This window comes from Oratosquilla oratoria, chromosome 8, assembly GCF_046742065.1.
Source record: "Oratosquilla oratoria isolate Oo_2021 chromosome 8, ASM4674206v1, whole genome shotgun sequence".
Classification (NCBI taxonomy): domain Eukaryota; kingdom Metazoa; phylum Arthropoda; class Malacostraca; order Stomatopoda; family Squillidae; genus Oratosquilla; species Oratosquilla oratoria.
In genome coordinates, this window is record NC_134784.1 from 37385111 (window position 1) to 37406425 (window position 21315).

Consider the following 21315-nt stretch of genomic DNA (forward strand, 5'->3'; position numbering starts at 1 on the left):
AACATCTACACTTACTTTTTCTTCGACTAAAATTCGCTTCCTTTCGAACTTTCTCTTATACTACATCTCCTCATTTCAGTTTACCTCCCACTAAAGATTTTTCCGTTTTTCCACCTTTCCTACTACGCCTCCTACCATTTTCTGAACTTTTGGTGATTGTAATCTGTTTTTAATCCCGGCGTCGGCGCCGCCGTCCAAGCTCCCAGTCCATTTCTCCCGAGCCACGACCACCAGCAGCCCCTAATCGCTCGCTAATTCGCCCGGTGGCAATAGCCCTCTTTTATACACTACTATCTTTTCATTTTCTTACAGACATTTTTCCCCTCCCACAAAAATCGATCCCGCGTAAGCGGGTGGTCTTTCCTAGGAATTCAGAATTCAGACCAGACGCGATCTAATTGCGATAACCCTTTCTGGCCTGTCAACACCAGCGTCAGGTCCTATACACTCAAACTCCAAATGCACACAATTTGCACTGATGCTAGAATGATTGTGGGGTGCATGTACACCACATCTTTGAAAAAGTTTTCCCAATTTGCATTTTGAAATAATTTCTTAAGTTTCCCATAGTCCGTGTTGTGTTTGTGTGTGTAATTCACAATGGTCTTGGATCACGTGTTGGACTCGTGATCGAGTTATTAACCTCCCGGATGAGAGCTCAGAGCTCGTATGACTGATGTATGGGTAATACTGTGACCTTACACCCATCTCCCCGCCCACGAGAATTAGAGTAACAACCCGCAGCACAGCGATAGTGAAATTATTTCATACCTGGACTGGATTCGATCCCGGGCCACCATAGTGGCAGGCGAGAACTCTAACAACTGCGCCACGAGGTGTGTGTGTGTGTGTGTAGTTTAGGGAACCCCCCCCCACCCCCGGCCTCAATTTTCTAGCGAACCTGAGCATAAATATAAATAGAAAATAGAAAACCTTCTGCCCTGTTTGTTTACATATGACGTCATAGCCCGGCCAGATTGAGATACACAGATTCATGCCTAATGAGTAAGAATTAATTCACAATTTTCGAGGATATGTTTTGAAAAGTACCAAACTTGGGTTCGTAAGTGCAATTATATAATTGTAAGGTAGTTTAGTGCATGCTTAGTGTGTTTGTAAATGGCATTTGCTACACTTCAATGCCTGTTGAGCAGTGTATTACTGGCATTCTGAGTAGGGGTGAACGTGTGCATCCTGTTTGCTTATATTCTTATGAGTTAGGGGTGGGAAGTGGGATCCATCTTTACTTTATCGGCACGAAAATAAAGAATACAAGAAACTCACTTCGGACTCATCAACTCATTGCTGACGGTTTCCATGATAAACATTAATGATTAAATTGAGGACAATCCACGTTCAAAAGAAAACGGATGAGAAACACGGATACTAATAAAATAAATATTAGCACCTTAATTGTATGCTGATGATTATCTACAACTTTACCACAGGAAAGACTCATGGAAGATGCACAGAAATATCAAAAAGTTAACAGACATTGGTAGAGAGTGGCCTGGAAATGAAGAAAAAATCAATATAATTATAATTTGCAAGACCAACCAGAAAATATACAGTAGAAGGAATAGCAGTGGTCAGTGAAATAAAATACCTTGGAATAATACTAACAATAGAAATGTATTTACATGGTAGAAGAATGTAATGACAGGGTACAGAAATTAGCCAACCTAATATAACTGTTGCTAGAAGCTGCCACAAAGTTGAAAGTGAAACTTTCTTCTCTGTAAAGATGTGCCAACTGTCCTGTATAGATAATAGTGTATCCTAATCCCAACAGAAAAGTTATAAGCTATATAAAATAATGTCTATAGACAAATTTTAGGGGCACCCAAATATGTACAAAAATGTGGTTCCATTCCAGTATCATGCAAACACATTTTCCACTTTTTATTTTCCATTTATTTTTTTCCTTGTGGAATTGTTTGGTTAATTTAGGGTAAATTTTTAGAAGTGCACACTTATGCAATATAGTAATAAGGATTAAATAATAATTTTGTAAAATATAATACATCAACATAATATACATTGTTCTTGATGGAAATCAGTAAATAAAACAGTTGTTATAAGCTATTAACAACCAAAAGTAGCCGCTTGAGATGCCATGTTTGTTTTGGTAGAGGTTGAATAAATTAAAGTATGTTAAATTGATATATTCTAACCCAGCCTAACCTACCTAACCTAACCTGCATTTAGTAATGCAGTACTTATAATTGTAGAGGTCATCAGGCTGTTGTCATCTCTGACCTCCGAATTTATCAAAACAAAGATGGCATCTAAAGGAGTAAGCAACTTCATTTGCTTGTTTATAGCTTTTGGCAACTTAATTGATTTCCAACAAGAACAATGTATGTTACATTGATTTATTATAAGTTACAAAACTATCTAATTTTCTATTACTATATGTAGGTGTGCACTTCTATAAAGATACCTAAGGTTACCTTAGCTTATCTTAGGTTAGGAGCCATTGGACAATGTGAATTCGCGTTAAATGTCCGTGTTTGTGTGATTCTGGGATTTTACCAAAAAATGTACTCTGAGGGAAGAAATTAGAACATCAAACATGAGGGCAATATTAATAAAAGGAAAAATTATGTAAGTGAAGTTGTTGATAGACAGAGATTGTAATCAAGAAATTAGAAACAAATTATTGGAAGAAGTAATGTACCAAATGCAAGAGAAAAATCACAGATTGATGAGGGGTTTAGGTAAATACCTTTATTGTGTGAATTTAACATCAAGAGACATAGAATAAAAGGAGTTAAAAGCAGGAATGAACGAGTGGAACACTAAAAATGGCAAAATGAAATGAGAAACCAAGTCTCAAATATACAGAAGATATTGGCCAAAAATATGTGAAAAACATATATGATAATACATATTCATCAGTACTACATTATAGAGAAAGAAGTAGACTTGTGTTGTTCTACATTGGTTGGAGGCATTGGAGATGAACTGTTTGTGGCTTCTGGTCTTTATTGTGTCACTGCTGTGACTGGTGCTTTCAAACAACGGAGGTGATGAAGAAAATGGTGGCAGTTGCTAACAATATATTTTACATTTATTTTTCTAATATCTTCTGTCTGTTTATTTACATTTATTGGAACTGAGTATGGACACTCAGTGTTAATTTAATTCTATATAAGTTTATACAAGAACACACTAAAAACCCACTTTTGATTGGATTTAAGAAAAGAGGAAATAACAATTTCCGTATATTTCGATCACTGACTGTAATCCTCTTCAGCGGAATACAAATTCAAGAGAAAACACATATCTTATATACAGAGGAGTGGAGTGAGGGAACATGGACATGACATTTCAGGTAGCATCCATGCTGTCCATGTTCCCTCACCCCACCCCTCTCCTCTGTATAAAAGATATGTGTTTTCTCTTGACTTTGTATACCACTGAAGAGGATCACAGCCAGTGATCGAAATATACAGAAATCATTATTTCCTTTCTTTTCTTAAATCCAATCAACAGTGGGTTTTTAGTGTATTTACTAAATTGTTATGACATTAATTGGCAGTTTATACAAGGAATGATAAAAATACGCTAGCAGCTATCATATGGTAATGTTGTATGACTGATTCCCTGTTTGGAATGCAGGTGGCATGACTGATTCTAAGGTCAAACCAAACTGACCACAGGTCAGATCAGACAATGGGTGGTTTGTCGCTACTTCCAGGCTCTGACATCAAGTAGCTAATGTATGCACGTGTGTGCATGTACATTAGCATAGAATAAATCAATGACACTATAGGCATTTCTTGCAACAGATGCTTAACACTGCGACCACTCACTGACCACAGAGAGGTTAATGCTCAAAGGAGATAAAAATATAATACATACATACATATACCAAGGCTTTTTCCCCCTTACAAGGGAGGTAGCCAAAAAGGGAAAGGCATAAAAACACTCCCACCCATTTCATCCCTAAATACACTCCACACCCCTCCCACCCTCCCTCCCATCTGAGCACCTCCTGGATGACGGGTCATCCCTGCACCCTGCCCACCGCCCTGGGTCAGAAGCAGTGTCGCAAGACACAGCACATCCACAGCAAGGCCGCTTCATTTAATCGGCGACCCCCCCTCTCCGTCCCCCTCTGCATATAAGGCGAGGACGGGGAGAAATCCCTTCGGGCTGCGTCAAAATTTACTCACCCATACTACCCCGGCCCCCACCCCCCCGCCCATTCCTCCTCATGCAGTCACAACATCATCCATATACAACCATTCTCCACTCACCTCTGTCTTCCGTCCTCTCCCTTCCCTCCTCAACAGACATTCCCCTCTTCCCCAAAGCCCCCTTCACCCCATCCATCCACCTCATCCTAGGACGTCCCCTCATGTTCACTCCCTCCACATCTGCCTTCCATACCTCTTTTACTAGTCTTTCTTCACTCATTCTTTCCATGTGTCCAAACCATCCTAATATTCTTTCATCAACCCTATCTCCCAAATCCTTTTTCACCCCTGTTCTCCTCCTCACCTCCTCATTTCTCACTCTATCCAGCCTAGTAACCCCCACCATACTTCTCAGACACCTCATCTCAAACACATTCAAACTCCTTCTCTCTTCTTCTCTTATATTCCACGTTTCTGCCCCATACACTGCTGTTGGCACAATCACTCCTTCATACAGTCTCCTCTTCGCATCCATTCCCAAATGTCTATTCCTCATTACACTCTTTAAACCACCAAGGCATTTACTCGCTTCTCTCAATCTACATTCTACCTCCACCTTCACTCCACCTTTTCCTGCTACACTTGCACCCAAGTATCTAAAACTATCCACTTCCTCCAGTCGCTCTCCCTTAATGTTCACTTCCAGTCTACTGCCACTTTCACCCCTTGTACATCTCATCACCTTACTTTTATCCACATTTATCTTTAGCTTTCTTCTATCACATACTCTCCCAAACTCTGCCACCAGCTTCCTCAATCCCTCCTCTGACCCTGCCACAAGCGCAGTGTCGTCCGCAAACAACAGCTGGCTCACCTCCCACTTTTCTCCATTTTCTTTAACCATCTCCAATCCCTGACCCACTACCCTAGCATTCACCTCTCGCACCACCCCATCCATGTATAAGTTGAACAGCCAGGGCGACATAACGCATCCTTGACGAAGTCCCACCTTTACATCAAACCACTCACTCTCTCCATTTCTAATCCTGACACATGCTCTACTACTCTCATAAAAACTCTTGACAGCTCCCAAAAGCTTTCCTCCTATCCCATAAATCTGCATAACCTCCCACAGTGCCTTTCTGTCTACCCTATCATAAGCCTTTTCCAGATCCATAAAAGCCCAAAAAACATCCTTCCCCTTTCCTATAGCTTTCTCACATATCTGTCTTACCACAAAGATCTGATCTACACAACCTCTACCTGTCCTAAATCCACACTGTTCCTCACCAATTACTCCTTCTGTTCCTCTCCTAATCCTCTCAATTAAGATCCTCCCATAAGCCTTCCCTACTACACTTAACAGGCTAATCCCTCTGAAACTACTACATTCACACTTGTCCCCTTTTCCCTTGTAAAGAGGAACTATACAGGCACTTCTCCAGTCCTCCGGTACTCTACCCTCTCTCCAGCAAACATTAAATAACCTCACCAACCAGTCCACCATCACTGAACCTCCCTTTTTCAGACATTCTGCATGGCATCCATCCAGACCAGGTGCCTTACCTACTTTCATCATCTTTACAACTGCCTTCACCTCATCCTTCCCTATTTCTCCTCCATTCTCCTCACTCATCACTCTCATTTTCTTCGCATTTCCCACTGCAACTATCTTTCCTTCCCTATCCTCCTTCACATTTAGCAACTCCCTAAAATATTCTGCCCATCTTCCCCTTACTGCCATCTCTTCCATTATCATCTCTCCATCTGCACCTTTTACCTTTTCTTCTCTACTTGATTCGCCTCCTCTTCCTCTCTTAATTTCTTTCCAAAACATCTTTTTATTACTTTCAAAATTTTCTGTCATACCCCTACCCCATTTCACATCTGCTCTCCTCTTTGCCTCCTTTACCTTTTGCTTTACTTCTCTTTTCTTTTCTTTGTACGTCTCATACGACTCCCCCGTCCTCTTTTGTAACCAATCTGTGAATGCTCGCTTCTTCTCTTCTACAACCTTCTTCGTTTCCTCATCCCACCATTCACTACCCTTTCTTCTATTTCCCCCTGTCCTTCTTGTTCCACACACCATCCTTGCACACTTTAAGACTCCCTCCTTGAACCATCCCCATTCCTCCTCCACACCCATCTCTGCTCTATCCTTTACTCCCTCCCACTCCTCCTTCAGCTTCTTTTCGTACTCCTTCTCCTTTTCCTTTTCACTCAAGGAGTTCACTCTAAGAACCTCCCTACCTTTTGTCCCTTTCCTCTTTCTCCATCTATCCTCCACTCTCAGCTTACCTTCCACCAAAAAATGATCTGATATTCCCCCACCCTCTCCCCTTAGCACATGTACATCCTTAACTCTTCCTATCATAATCCTATTTACCACTACATAATCCATTAGCGCTCTATCTACCACCCTTCCCTCCACCACCCTCTCCCATGTGTACTTATGCTTGACTTTCTTCCGAAACACTGTATTTGCTATCATCAACTCTCTAGACACATTTCCACCATCAACTCTCCACTACGATTCTTTCTTGGAACTCCACACTTCCCAACCACTCCATCGATTGGACCATTTCCCACCCTAGCATTAAGGTCTCCCAGTACTATTACATTGACATTTCTTCCTAAACCCTCTATGCACTCATTTAAATCTATCCAAAAGGCCTCCCTTTCTTCCACGCTCTTCTCACTGCCAGGCCCATATGCACTTACAAAGACCCACATCTCCTTTCCCAGTTTCACCTTCATCCACATTATCCTTGAGGAAACCTCCTTCCACTCCACTACCTCTTTACCTATCTCCTCACTCACTAGAATAGCCACCCCTTCCCTCCCTCGCCCTCTCTTCACTCCTGATAACCTCCCACTTACATTCCCAAACTTACACTCACAGGCAAATTCCTAAAAAGGAAAGTGAAGGCAAAATATAATAATTTTACATATAAATATACATGGGTTTTTAGCAATTTCATTACAGGAAAATACTACTGTTATTTCATAGGCAAGAAGGGGTGGCTTGACTGCAAAGGTTGTAACAGGGGAGAGGAGTAGGGGAAGAAGTTGAGAAAGTTGGTGAGGGTCCTCTATAGTAGGGGTAGTACTACTGGGTGTTTGAGATAAATTTGATCATTTTTTTATCTTTTGTCATTTCAGAACCATTTGAAGGATTTAATAATGATAAAGTGCAACAGATAGCTGATTCTGTGTACTATTGGTGGGTGTGAGAGCGGTCAAACACCCAGTTGAGCCTGGGATACTCTGGTTCTTCTCAGATGAGAAGAACTTCTGCCAGGACCAGTTGTCCAATGTGCAGAACAACAGGTAGCTAGCCTACAGTCCACACAAAGTCCTGCACTTCATGAAGACCAAGTTCCCTCAAACTGTTATGGTTTTTGGGTGTGTTTCCAGCAAAGGGCAAGTCATGCCACCCCCAACATCTTTGAAGAGGGACTCAGACTCCCTTCATATGGCTATATTGAGTTGCTGTCCACTGTTGTCAAGTGCTGGGTAGAGAGGGTGGCTGCAGGAAGGCTATAAATGTGGCAGCAGGACTCAGGTCCATGTCACACCTCTGGGAAAGGCCAGAAGTAGCTATCTGAGAACTTCTACGACTTCACCAGTCCCAACATCTGGCCCCCTCAACTTGCCTGATTGCAACCCCATGGACTATTATGTGTGGGGCACAATTGAAAAGGGCACCAATTGTACTGCCTGTAACATCACGGACAAGCTGACTCCCAGGATCAAACTGGTGTTCAGGCATCTCTTGAAGGACACCATAGAAGCCACATGCTACAGGTTCAGGTCCTGCCTGGAGGCCATGGTGGAGGCAGCAGTTTCTTCAAGTGAGCTGTATTTGGCAAAAGATCCTCTAAGAGATGCACTTTGAATTTTAAGAATACATAAATTTTGGGGTAAGATATGATGTGTCAAATTTATCCCAAATACCCTGTATGTTGAGGCCACGGTGCACTCTTTTGATATGATCTTTGTGCAATATGGACTCTGTAAGATTGTGCAACCTGAGTGCTTTGACTTTAATGTTTGACTCCTCATTGATATGAAAAGATTCAGTGAATTTATGGGAGAGCTTTGAGGTGGGGGTGTGGTTGAGGGTGTGAATAATGACTCCAAGTCCAAAAGTTCTGTCTCTGGCTGATTTGTTATGCAGACAGGCCATATTGTCCTTAGCCAGATTAAGAGTATTAAGGATTCTTTTGAAAAGACTATTGAAATTTGCTACTTTGACATTAACATGATTATTGGAAATAGGAGTTAATTCTGAAAAAAGTCATATGGGAATCTTTTGTCCAAGTCAAAGAGGTGATTCTATTATTGACCTGTTTATGGCACTGTTAATGCATGTTCAACCCAAGAAGGGTAAAGATCAGAATCAAAGTGCTGAAGAACATTGAGAATTTTTCAGTTCTGGTGTTCAACTAAGCCATTTGAACTAGGGTGGTAAGCAGTAGTATTACATTTTGTGATTTGAAAGTATTTACAAATATTTGAAAGAATCTCATTGTTGAACTCAGTCCTGTTGTCAGAAATCAGAGTTTTGAGTGTAATGAAAGGGCATATGAACTTGGGAATAAGGGTCTTTGCCATGTGTTGTGCTGTCTTGTCTGATGGGGGGAAAAGAATACAGAATTGGGAAAAATGGTCAACACAGACAAAGGGGTAGTGGTTTCTGCTGCAAGTGGTAACTTAAGGAGGTGAATAACTACTGTGTTGAATGGTTTGCAAGGGGTAGCATAAGTTAAGATGGGAACATGACTACTGATATGACCTTTGTGTGATGGGCAAGAATAACAAGCATTAATGTGGGAGTGTATATCCTTTCTCATGGTTAATCAGAAGTAGTGCAATCTAGCTTGTGTAACATATTTCTCCTTGCCAGGGTGTGCAGCAATGGGAGAATTGTGTAGAAGATTCAGAACTTCAGCAATGATGTCTGTAGGGACTATGAGCTGAAACACTGACCAGTAATGTTCATTTTTGTTCATTAGTGTTGTTTTGTGATAGAGTATGTCATCAACTAAATTATATTTGTTGAGATTGGGAGGGAAATTAGCCTTATCAGTTGTGTCTATAGATTTGAGGAAGTAAATAACACATTTCCAAAGAAGGTCTGATCTTTGCACTGCAGCTATCCACACTTGTGCAAGAGTTACTGAAGTGGGATGTTGATTAATGATTGCAATATGGCAACTGAGAGTGTCTGCTACTAAGTTCGCTTTACTGAACAAAATGAAGGGTGGACATGAACTCATGTATTATGAGGACCCAGCGAGCAAGTTTTCCAGATAGATTCTTAACTTTGAAGAGGTGTAAGATTGGTTGATGGTCTGTGTAGATGTGTATGTCATAACCAAGGATGATCTCTTTGAAGTGTTTGAAGGTGTATACTACAGCTAATGCTTCTATGTCTGTGACTGAATAATTTTGTTTGTGTTGAGTGTGCGGCTAGCATAGGCAATTGGCCTGAGTTTTGTGTTGTGTTGTTGCATGAGAACTGCACCAAGTCCGGTGTAGGATGCATCTGTGTATATTGTGAAAGGAAGCATATGTTTGGGAAAGCAAGGACAGATGCCATGGTTAAGGCTCTTTTTAAGTCATTTAAGGCTTTCATTTGGTCTGGTGTCCAAGTGGAGGTGGGTGTCCTTCATAGGTAGCTACGTTAATGTTGCTGCTCTGCTAAGGTAACCTTGAATGTATCACCTGTAAAATCCTGATAAACCAAGGAATGAAGGTATTTGGTCAATAGGAGTTAGGCATGGAAAATCAATGACTGTCTTGACCTTGTCCCATAAGGTTGAAATTCTTTGTGAGTTAAGGACATGCCCTAAGAAGCATATTTCTTTCTGAAGGAAGTAGTACTTCTTAAGCTTCAGTTTGAGCCCTGCTTACGCTAGTCATAAGTAGACAGTGTTAAGAGTGTGTAAGTGTTTGCTAACCAATTTTGAAGTGATAACATCATCAAGGTATATACACACAGAATGGCCTATGAGACCTGAAAGAACTGAATGCATAAGTCTCATAAACATTGAAGGAGCTGAAACGAGATCTATGGCTAGTCATTTGAAGTGATAGTGTCCTGTGGGGGTATTGAATGCTGTCAGGGGTCTAGACTCTGGAGTAAGGGGAATCTGTAAGTATCACAGCATAAAGCCCAAGGTTGTGAACACTTTTTTTCATCAGTGGAGTGTAAGAGGTCTTGCAGTACAGAGATGGAGTGTCTTATCTGGTATAGTGAGCTTATTTAATTACCTGAAGTCTACTACTGGGCAGGAGGAACCATCATGTTTAGGGATAACAAAGAGAGGGAAATTCCATTCACTGATTGATGGTTTAGTAGTGCCTTGGATAAGGTTATTTACAATCATGCATTTACTCTGTGGCATTCTGTATGAGGTAATGTAATGTGGTTTGGAGTTCTCACAAAGGAGTATGTGATGCTGAATGAGGTAACTGAAGGGTTCACCTGGAGTGGCAATGTTTCAAACAGGATTTCATTTTCAATCCAGGCTTCCATGACTCATGTTGTCTGCACAGAATGATCCAATCTTTTTTGCAAACAGGATCTTTCAGAAAAGAATGAAAATGAAATCCATCAGCAGCAGAATGTTTTGTCGAATCACTGTTGCAATTTGCAGCTACACAAACCATTTTCAATGTAAATACTTGATAAAACCTTGCTAACACATGAAATATGACAGATCATTGATCAAGTTGACCGTGCGGCTCAGCATTTTATAGTGCATACGGTACATATGGATGCATCAGAATGTAAACAGCAAGGTTGGCATCACAGCCTCATGAGAACAGCCAAAGATCGGTGAAAGAACGTTTGTCTGCTACCAATATTTTGATAGGCCTTTATTTCACATTGTATAATAATTAGGATTAATTTTTGCATTATTTTATAAAAAAAAAAGTGACTAAGCCATACATCTAGCAAATATTCACCACCTCTTTGAAAACCTTAGTTGACCTTTTAAGTCATTCTGGTTATGGTCATGGAGGTGTGAGTATGCTTTATATTTTAGATGATTTTTGGCACATTTCTAATGAAAAAGTAGAATGCAATATATTATAGCACCATTTTTAATGAGAAAGTAGAATGCAGTATATTATAGCACCATATCTGTTAGTGTTTCTACTTATTTTATGTTAGAAAATGGCATGTACAAAGGGTCTGTTTAGGTACTAAGGGACATGAGTATGATGTAGATTGTGTAGAAACATCCACAATCTTATTATTACACAATCTCAAAAAGTTAAATGTCAATCTTATATATTCTCTATACATTTTCCCCTCATTTTTCTTTTTCAGGAAGAGGGTAACTATCATAATATCTTTGGAAAAGCTATCCATAGATTCCATATATTTGTCATGCAATAAAGAGAATCTGGCATGATATCTGGAGCACAGGTATCTCACAAGTCAACTTAAATATTGCATGATGACCCACACTGAAGAGAAGCCTTTCCAATGGGACCTATGCAATGCAGCTTTCTCAGGTGATGATCTCAAATGTCATGTGGTGTCTCACACTGTAGAGAAACCATTCCAGTGTGACTTGTGTGATGCAGCCTTCACAGAAAAAAGTAGTCTCAAACGTCATGTGTTGATCCACACTGGGGAAAAGCCATTCCCATGTGACTTTTGTGATGCAGCCTTTGCACGAAAAAATCAGCTCAAATATCATGTAATGACCCACACAGGAGAGAAGCCTTTCCAATGTGACCAGTGTGATACAGCTTTTGCTCGGAAGAATCATCTCAAAGATCACATGGTGACTCACACTGGAGAGAAGCCATTCCAGTGTGACTTATGCAATGCAGCTTTCGCACGAAAGAATCACCTCAAATATCATGTGATGACCCACACAGGAGAGAAGCCTTTCCAATGTGACCTGTGCGATGCAGCTTTCACTCGAAAGAATCTTCTCAAAGATCACACAGTGACTCACACTGGAGAGAAGCCTTTCCAATGTGACCTTTGCAGTTTTACTTTCTCACAAAAGGGTGATCTCACACAGCATATGATGACCCATATTCATGAGAAGCCTTTCCAGTGCGGCCTGTGCAATGCAGCTTTCACACGACAGGGTACTCTCACACGGCATATAATGACCCACACTGGAGAGAAGCCTTTCCAGTGTGACATGTGCGAAGCAGCCTTCTTAGGAAAGAGTGATCTCAAACGTCATGTGATGACCCACACAGGAGAGAAGCCTTTCCAGTGTAACCAGTGTGATTCTGCTTTCTCACGAAAGGCTGATCTCTCACGGCATATGATGACCCATACTCGTGAGAGGCCCTTCCAGTGTGGCGTGTGCCATGCAGCTTTCTCACAAAAGAGTCACCTTAAATATCATGTGACGACCCACACAGGTGAGAAGCCCTTCCAATGTGACCTGTGTGATTCTGTTTTCTCACGAAAGGGTGATCTCACACGGCATATGATGACCCATACTCATGAGGGGCCTTTCCAGTGTGACCCAGCCCCATGCAGCCCTCTCAGGAAAGAGTGCTCTCCAGTATCACATGATGACCCATACTCATGAAAGGCCTTTCCATTGTGACCTGTGGGATGCAGCTTCCTCACAAAAGAGTCATCTCAAAGATTAATTGGTGACCCACACTGGAGAGAAGCCTTTTCAGTGTGATTTATGTGATGCAGCTTTCTCATGAAAGAGTTTCATCAAATTCCATATGATGACCCATACTGGAGAGAACCCATTCCAGAGTGATCTGTGTGATGCAGCTTTCTCACGAAAGAGTGGTCTCAAACACATACTCACTGAGGAGAAACCTTTTCAGAAGATTGATCGCAAATGTCATGTACCCACTCTGTAGAAAAGCCTTTCCAGTGCAACCTGTGTGATGTAGCTTTCTCATGCAAAGATGATCTCAAATATCATGTGATGACCCACACTAGAGAAAGGCCTCTATAGCAGTGTGACCTGTGATGTTCAACTTACTGACAAAAGGATGTTCTGAAATGGCATGTTATGTCCCACGTGGAGAGAAGCCTTTCCACTGTGACCTGTGCAGTGCAGCTTTCTTATGAAGGAGTAATATCAAACAGCATATGATAATCAACACAGGAGAGAAGTCTTTCCAGTGTGACTTGTATGATGCAACTTTCTTGTGAGATGTTTTCAAAAGTCACATGATAATCCACACAAGAGAGAAATTTTTCTAATGTGACTTGTGTTGTACATTTCTCACTAAAAATGGGGCTGTGGGGCTGTTAGATTCAAACTTGGGCCAATGGCATTCAAGGCAGAAATGAATATGACTACTCAGGAAAATAAAAAGTTTTATACTTTCTACCAAGTTCTTACCCTTGCATTTACATCTCACACCACCCCATCCATGTATGAATTGAACAGTCATGGTGATATGACACATCCCTGGTGAAGTCCCACTTTTACCTCAAACCACTCTCAATTTCTAATTCTAACACAGGCTCTACTATTGTAAAAGCTCTTGACTGCTTTTAACACATTTCCTCCCATCCAATATATTTGCAATACCTCCCACAGTGCCTTCCTGTTTACCCAGTCATTAGCCTTTTCCAAATCCATAAAAGCCCAAAAAAATATCCTTACTCACATGTCTGTCTTACCACAAAAATCTGATCTATGCAATCCCTACCTGTCCTAAACCCACACTGTTCCTTACCAATTACTCCCTCAGTTCCTCTTAATTCTTTCAATTAAAAACCCAAAAAGCCTTCCCAACTGCACTCAACAAACTGATCCCTCTGAAACTACTACATTCACACTTGTCCCCTATTCCCTTGTAAAGTGGAACTATACAGGCACTTCTCCAGTCCTCCAGTACTCTACCCTCTTTTAGACAAACACTAAACAACCTCAACAGCCAGTCCACCACTACTGTACCTCCCTTTTTTTGACATTCCACGTGACACCCATCTAACTCAGGTGCCTTCCCGGCTCTCATCATTTTAATAACTGCTTTCACCTCTTCTTTTCTCTCCTTCATTTTCCTCATCACTGTCATCACATACATGGATGGGGTGGTGTGAGAAGTAAATGCAGGGGTAATGGACTGCGGATTGGAGATAGTTAAAGAAAATGGAGAAAAATGGGAGATAAGCCAGTTGTTGTTCGCTGACAACACTGCACTTGTAGCAGGATCAGAAGAGGGATTAAGGAAGTTTGGGAAGGTGTGCAAAAGAAGGAAGTTGAAGATAAATGTGGGTAAAAGTAAGGTGATGAGATATACAAGGGAAGGATGGCAGCAAATTGGAAAGGAGTATGAAGGGAGAGACTGGAGGATATGAATAGCTTTAGATACTTGGGGGCAAATGTGGCAGGAAAGGGAGGAGTGAAGTTGGGGGTAGAATGTAGATTGAAAGAAGCAAGTAAATGCCTTGGGGGATTAAAAAGTAATGAGGAATAGTCATTTGGGAATGGATGTAGGGGTGATTGTGCTGACAGCACTGTATGGGGCAGAAACATGGAACATAATAGGAAGAGTTTAAATGTGTTTGAGATGAAATACCTTAGAAGTATAGTAAGGGTTACTAGGCTGGATAGAGTGAGAAATGAGGAGGAGAGCGGGGTTGGAAAGGGAGTTGGGAGATGATTGATGAAAGAGCGTTGGGATGGTTTGGACATATGGAAAGAATGAGTAAAGAAAGATTAGTAAAAGAGGTATGGAAGGCAGAGGTGGGGGAGTGAACATGAGGGGATGGCCAAGAATGAGATGGATGGATGGGGTAAAAGGGACATTGGATAAGAGGGGGATGTTTGTTGAGGAAGGAAGGGAGAACACAGAAGATAGGGGTGAGTGGAGAATGTTTGTATATGGATGAGGCTATAATGCATGGAAGGGAGTGGGTGGGGGATGGGGGAAGTATGTGTGAATGATATTTTGACACAGCCCAAAGGGATTTCTCCCTGTCTCTTTTTCTTCATGAGGGGACAGAGAGTGGGGTCTTTAATTAAATGAAGTGGCCTTGCTTTGAATGTGCTGTGTCTTGCTACATTGCTTCTGACCCAGGGCAGTGGGCAAGATGCAGGGATGACCCATCATCCAGGAGGAGCCAAGAAAAGAGGGAAGGAGGGTGGTGAATGGGAGTGGAGCATGTGGGGCTGAAATGGGTGGGAGTGGATTTATGCCTTTGACTTTGGCTACCTCCCTTATAATGGGGAAAAAGCTCTTAGTATATGTATAAATGTACCAAGTTCTTTCAACACAGGTGTTCTGTATGAACAAATACTGTATGAAATTGTTATTATTTATTTAATGCTGTGGTAAAGTCTACATACACCAGTGAAGTAGTTTTAGTATATATTTTATAGGACCAGAAGATTCAAAATCTGTTCATCGTTTCAATTTACATTTATTAGAAATGGTCTAATTTAAGGTTGAATGTGATATGTTATAGAAGCAGTGGAATACCACTTGATCTGTACAACACAATAAATAGATAAACATAAATGAATTATAATAAAAACAAAAATCAAACAAAATTGAAATTATGTTTTGTTGCAGTGCCTAAACACATGCCTTACAGGCCACACTCACTTTATCACTTACTGTTTTAACCCGTATCCATGATATGAAACACCCTATAGTCCTTGTGCTCCAAGGAATTTGTTGAGGGTGAGAGAGAAGTGGGAATTTCCTGAGTGCAATGTTGCCAATTTGACCACCAATTATTGGCTCGTCATTGCCACCTGTCACCAGTGAGACCTCAGCACTGCAACATGGAGAAAAAGCACTGCTATATCATAGAATTTATTTAAATCATTGTTACAATCCTAAAAAGTGATACTCCTTTTACCATGCAGTTTTCTTTAATATATTAAGAATATATATACTAACCAAATTACCCATGCATTGCTGTGGGCAAATGATGATCATTTTAATTTTGATAGAATTTGTGGAGAAAAGTTACATGTATCAATATAACTCAATGGAAAAGGTAACACAAATAGAATGTTAAGAAAGTAAGAAAAAAATCAATTTGAGTAGGGAGACACCCTTTGGAAATAAAATATACTCTGCTATAAGAGAAGAATTGAACTAACTTTTAATTTTCTTTGAGCTCGGTTTTATTACCGACTGCAAAAAGGAAAAAATATGAAATATTTAAACATTTGGTAAAATTATACAATCATTTTACATCCACATGCTTTCTCCTTACAAAGGCTATCTTAGTTTGTGGCAACATTCATTTCACAAATATAATATGAACACATACAATGGTTTGTTTAATCATATTAATTTTTGTCACAAAAATGCTATACATGTTAAGGGGACACTACAGTAGTGGCATGTTACCACACCATACCCCTTTAACACTTAACCCTGGCCAATTTTATTTATTTATTTTCTTATTTATTTTCTAATTATTTTTTTATTATAATTTATTTATGAAATATAGTTATCCAAGTACCTGGAGTGATAGGGTATCAGAATATACTGTATATGGTTATGGAGGTCTATCTCCAAAACCCTAGGAGTTCATAAACAAACAGACAGAGGCTACTACTTTATTATATATATATATATATATATATATATATATATATATATATATATAGATATATATGAAATAATCAAATAGGACATAAGAAATAGAGAGAGAGGTGTGTACAGTACTAAGGTTGGTTTGGCACAATGGCTTACAATGTATGCCACACCCTGAATGGACTCTTTGAAGCATAAGGATTATAGTGTAATGTTATCAACTTATTCATGTATTACTGCTTGGTTGTTGAGTGATCATGTAAGCACTGAAGAAAGAGACCCCTCTTTCTGTATATGAAAAGTATTGCAATTTGATATTAAAGTGAACAAAGAAATGAGAATCGAGGATGGGGGGGGCTCCAAATATCTGCATATTATGTTGACAAGCATGGCTAGTTTAATGTATTTCTCCCCACAAAAAATCATAAGCTGCAAAGGAAACCTGTCACAGTGTGTTCAATAGAAATATAACCAGGTGAGAAAAATCCATCATGGGACGCATAGCACAATAGGTTGTTGCATGAAGAAGAGACTGGAATAGGACACAATGACTTGAATATTTTTGTTTGAATGCATTCTATTCTAGCCAAAATTGTGACTTTTCCTGTGACTTTATTACCAGTCTCTGTGTAATGATTGTGACTTTTTCCTAACCAAAAGTTTGACTTTTTTCTCTGACTTTATTACTAGACACCCACACTATAGCATAAACTGGAACGATACAATAATTGAAATCTATGTATGATAATTAGATGATAAGGATAGAGCCCAAGTTGAAATTTACCTAAATATTAAATGTACACATGAACCAAATATACACACAGGGAGTTCTTAATGGGGTTCAACCAGTAAGGGGCTCTTATCAGGGTTGCCTCAGTGGAGGATCATAATGAGGGCTCCCTATTGGTGGGGTTCTATACAGGGTTCTTGCCCCTCCCACATTTTTCTTCTTCATCTTTTTCTTTCTCTGGAGCTTTCTTAATAGGATTTTAGTGGTGGTGGTGTTGGTGGGGGAGGTGTCAACCCTGAGAAAAACCATTCCCCTGGAGAAAAACCATTTAAAACATAAAATCAAAATAATAACAATAGTAATAATGCATTGGGGAAATACCGATAGGAACCCAACTGAGGAAACTAGTGTACAGCTTATACACGATTACATTAAGTAAATTTTGCACAATGGGTACATATTTTATATGGATACATTATGTAGATTTCTGCATTTGCTATACTGTATATATCCTGTATAATTGCACGTGTACATTTTGTGTATATATATATATATATATAGATATGTATGTCTTTGTGTGCATATTGTATGTGTATATATTTCATGTGCTCACTTTGAATGTGTATATTTTGCACATTTACATTATATATCTATACTGTATTTGATGGCTTGTAAGAGGCCAGTTTGAAAGAAATTGTATTATTTATTATTTGTAACATAAGCAGTTGCATAGGTGCATTTCTGCATAGTTGCATTTCTGTGACTCCACTTTTGTTGAGGTAAAGTAATCTGGAAACTTCAAACTTTGGTGATTATACAATCAACAAAATTACATAAATATTGTGCAGACCCTACCTCATATTTCTCTCTTCATTTATAAACTCTGTTTTGTTAGGTAGTTAGTAATTTTCCACAAAAGCAATAGTTTCTCATGAGCTTAAGGTGTTATTGAACATGTATGTAAGGTAAGGATGTTGAAAAAGATAGGCACAATTTCAATTAAACAATGTTAAAGAGCTGTATGACTGTCTGTCTTACCTCAAGAACAATGGCATCATACTAAGGAAATACATCAGATTTGATATGTAACTGACCTCTAGTTTGTTTTAGTACATGCATGGTGAAGCATCATCTCTTAATTTTATCCTGACTGGTGTCATTTCATATGAATTTCTGGTAAGTGTGACTTGTTATACATTATTACCTCAGAAAAAGAAAAAAATGAGGTGTAGAAGTAATCACGACTTTGTTTACATGTGTGTAAATTTTTATGGTTTGATTAAACCAGCCATTGATGCTGTACACTTGCCTCTAGCCACTGCTACAAAGCTGATCCTTGGTCTAATAAGATGCAAGCTGATTTTTTTTAACACATAATCCATCAAATATGTGTATATATACATTATATATATATATATATGTATAATGTATATGTATATATAATATATATAATATGGAAGCTCCCTGGCTGAGTGGGTTAGGACATCATTACTTATGGCAAAAGTCTAGGGGATGGCAGTTCAAACCATGCCACTGGCAAAGTTGAACCAAGGGCATGGTTCGTTAAATTCCATGCTACTAAGTCCAGTGGAAGGGGCACCATCCTAGCCTACTGATAGGGGAGCTTGTGACATTAAACCATATCATTATCATTATATATGTATATATATATATATATATATATATATATATATAATATATGTATATATGTATATATATATATAATATATGTATATATGTATATATATATATATATACATATATATATGTATATATATATATATATATATACATATATATGTATGTATACATATATATATATATATATATATATATATATATATACACACACATAGCATAGTTGGTTAGTTACTACGGCACTTGTCATGTGATCACTGAGTTTGAGTCCTCAGCAGTACCACATTTCAATTTCTGCATGTGGCCCCATTGGGTCTCCCGATGTTGATGGCTTAGAATTAAAGTACATTGTGGTCGTTAAAATGTGTATATATACATACATATATATATATATATATATATATATATATGCAAAAAAAAAACAAGGAAAGTAACAGAAATGAGACCGAGCACTTTTGTTTATTCAGACATTTTCAAGGTACAAGCATTAAAGAGAAGCAAGAATTTATACCCAAAGGATAGGTCTCTCCCAGTGACTTATGGACTCAGATTCCAGAGAGTTTGGTCTACAATTTTCTTAAGAAAAGTATCCCATTTGTACAATCCATGACTTAAATTTAAACTGTTAACAAATGTATCCTTGATCAGACTGGACTCTATGATATTTCTATTCAAATATGAATTACTCTTAACAATTACATGAGCTTCCTCCCAATTAATGCAATGGCTGAAATCCCAAAAGTGAACGAATATCCCATTGGATATTTGTCCACTTCTGATGCTATACTTAATAACATAAGAATATATATACAGAGTGAAATACTATAAAAGGGAACTAGGGAAAACTCAAGTCACATCAAGCCCTTGATGGGGTCAGACATTTTGTTCCTTGGGGATAAATTTGGTTACTGCGAAGCTGGTAATAGCATCTGGTGACCATTAACCTTTTGATGTATTGAAATTTGGAAATTATTTAATAAATGAAGATTCAAAATTTTTTCTTTTGAAACTACAATGTGATTGATATACTGTGGCTGTTCTTCCAATCTATTTGATCACCAAATAGATTGGAATAATGCAGGGGCAACAAAGTCAAATAATTTGTCAGAGAGCTATTTCTGAGATTTTCTAGAGGTGTGACATGGTGCCGAGTCCTGTTGCCACACATAGTGCCTACTAGCAGCTACTTCCTCAATCCACGGCTTCACATGGGTCTATAGGATGTCGATGTACACTTGAGTGCTTATCCTGAGCCCCTGGGGAAAGAACAGGGGCATGACTTGGTCTTTGCTGCAGACTACCCCAAACACCATGACAGTTTCAGGAAATTTTGTTTTCATGACTCTTAGCACATCCATGGGACAAACAGCCAACCTGTTGTTTTGAGAGTTATGGGTCTAGTCCTGGCAGAAGTTCTTTTTGTCTGAAAAGAATCGGAGCATGTCATTCTCCAGAGGGTGCTTCAGTTTGTTGAGCATTTTTTTGCTCTTCTTGAGGCAGTTCTTCTGCATTGTTGTGGAGAGGAGTTGACCCTTATGCATCTTGTATGACTTGTATCTGATATCTTCATGCAAACACTTCCTTACAGTGCCCTCAGACACTTGCAGCTCTCTGGCAATGGACCTCATGGACCGGCTGGGGTCTTCATCAACCATGGCTTGCAATTGAGTGACAAATTCAGCATCCCTGATGGTGTCCTATCATCGAGAATGATGTTTCCTCTCAGCAACACCTTCATAATTGTAGTCAGAAGAAATCAGCTCCCTCCTGACAGTCCTGATGAACTGTTCAGTCACTTTTAGCAGTTCTGAGATCTTGCTGCTGCTGTGTCCAGCAGAGATTAACATAAGTACTGCATGCCTTTTCCATAGATGAGGAAATGTAAAGCTCTCCATGGATGCAAGGTGTTGCCGGGACATAATTTCAATGTATACTAATAGGTTGCTTTTGTTTTGAGTGGTGCGGTTATCCACATCTTTCCACACTGTGTCCCTGAAACAATGAAATAATTACCATACACACCCTGTATATTCTTGTCTTCATACTCTATGTATGTACCTGCTGAAGAGGACCACAGTCAGTAATTGAAATACATGGTTTACTCAGTATCTCAGCTTATCTTTCTCTGAGAATGGGTCTTAAGTTTTATGTATACATATGTGTGTACATATATATATATATATATATATATATATATATATGTTTTCATCTTATCAACCACAATAACTTTTCCATGTTAACTCCTTGCAAACATGATTGGGATTAACAGGAATA

At 39.2% G+C, this 21315-nt stretch overlaps 1 protein-coding gene across 3 annotated transcripts in view; it reads left to right on the forward strand.

Moving 5' to 3' along the window:
* The window catches only part of LOC143027703 (uncharacterized), a 36250-nt gene extending 17835 nt beyond the window's left edge, over positions 1–18415 (forward strand). Inside the window, exons 1-2 of one of the 3 annotated variants that reach the window (XM_076189160.1) lie at positions 832–1063; positions 11491–18415. In XM_076189160.1, the coding sequence (XP_076045275.1) occupies positions 11618–12727 (1110 nt within the window). In that variant the 5' untranslated portion in view covers positions 832–1063; positions 11491–11617 and the 3' untranslated portion in view covers positions 12728–18415. Of the gene's footprint in view, positions 1–831; positions 1064–1231; positions 1589–11490 lie in introns of those variants that run through there. The other 2 variants (XM_076189161.1, XM_076189163.1) reach the window with 2 other exon arrangements.
* Positions 18416–21315: the final 2900 nt, after the last annotated feature.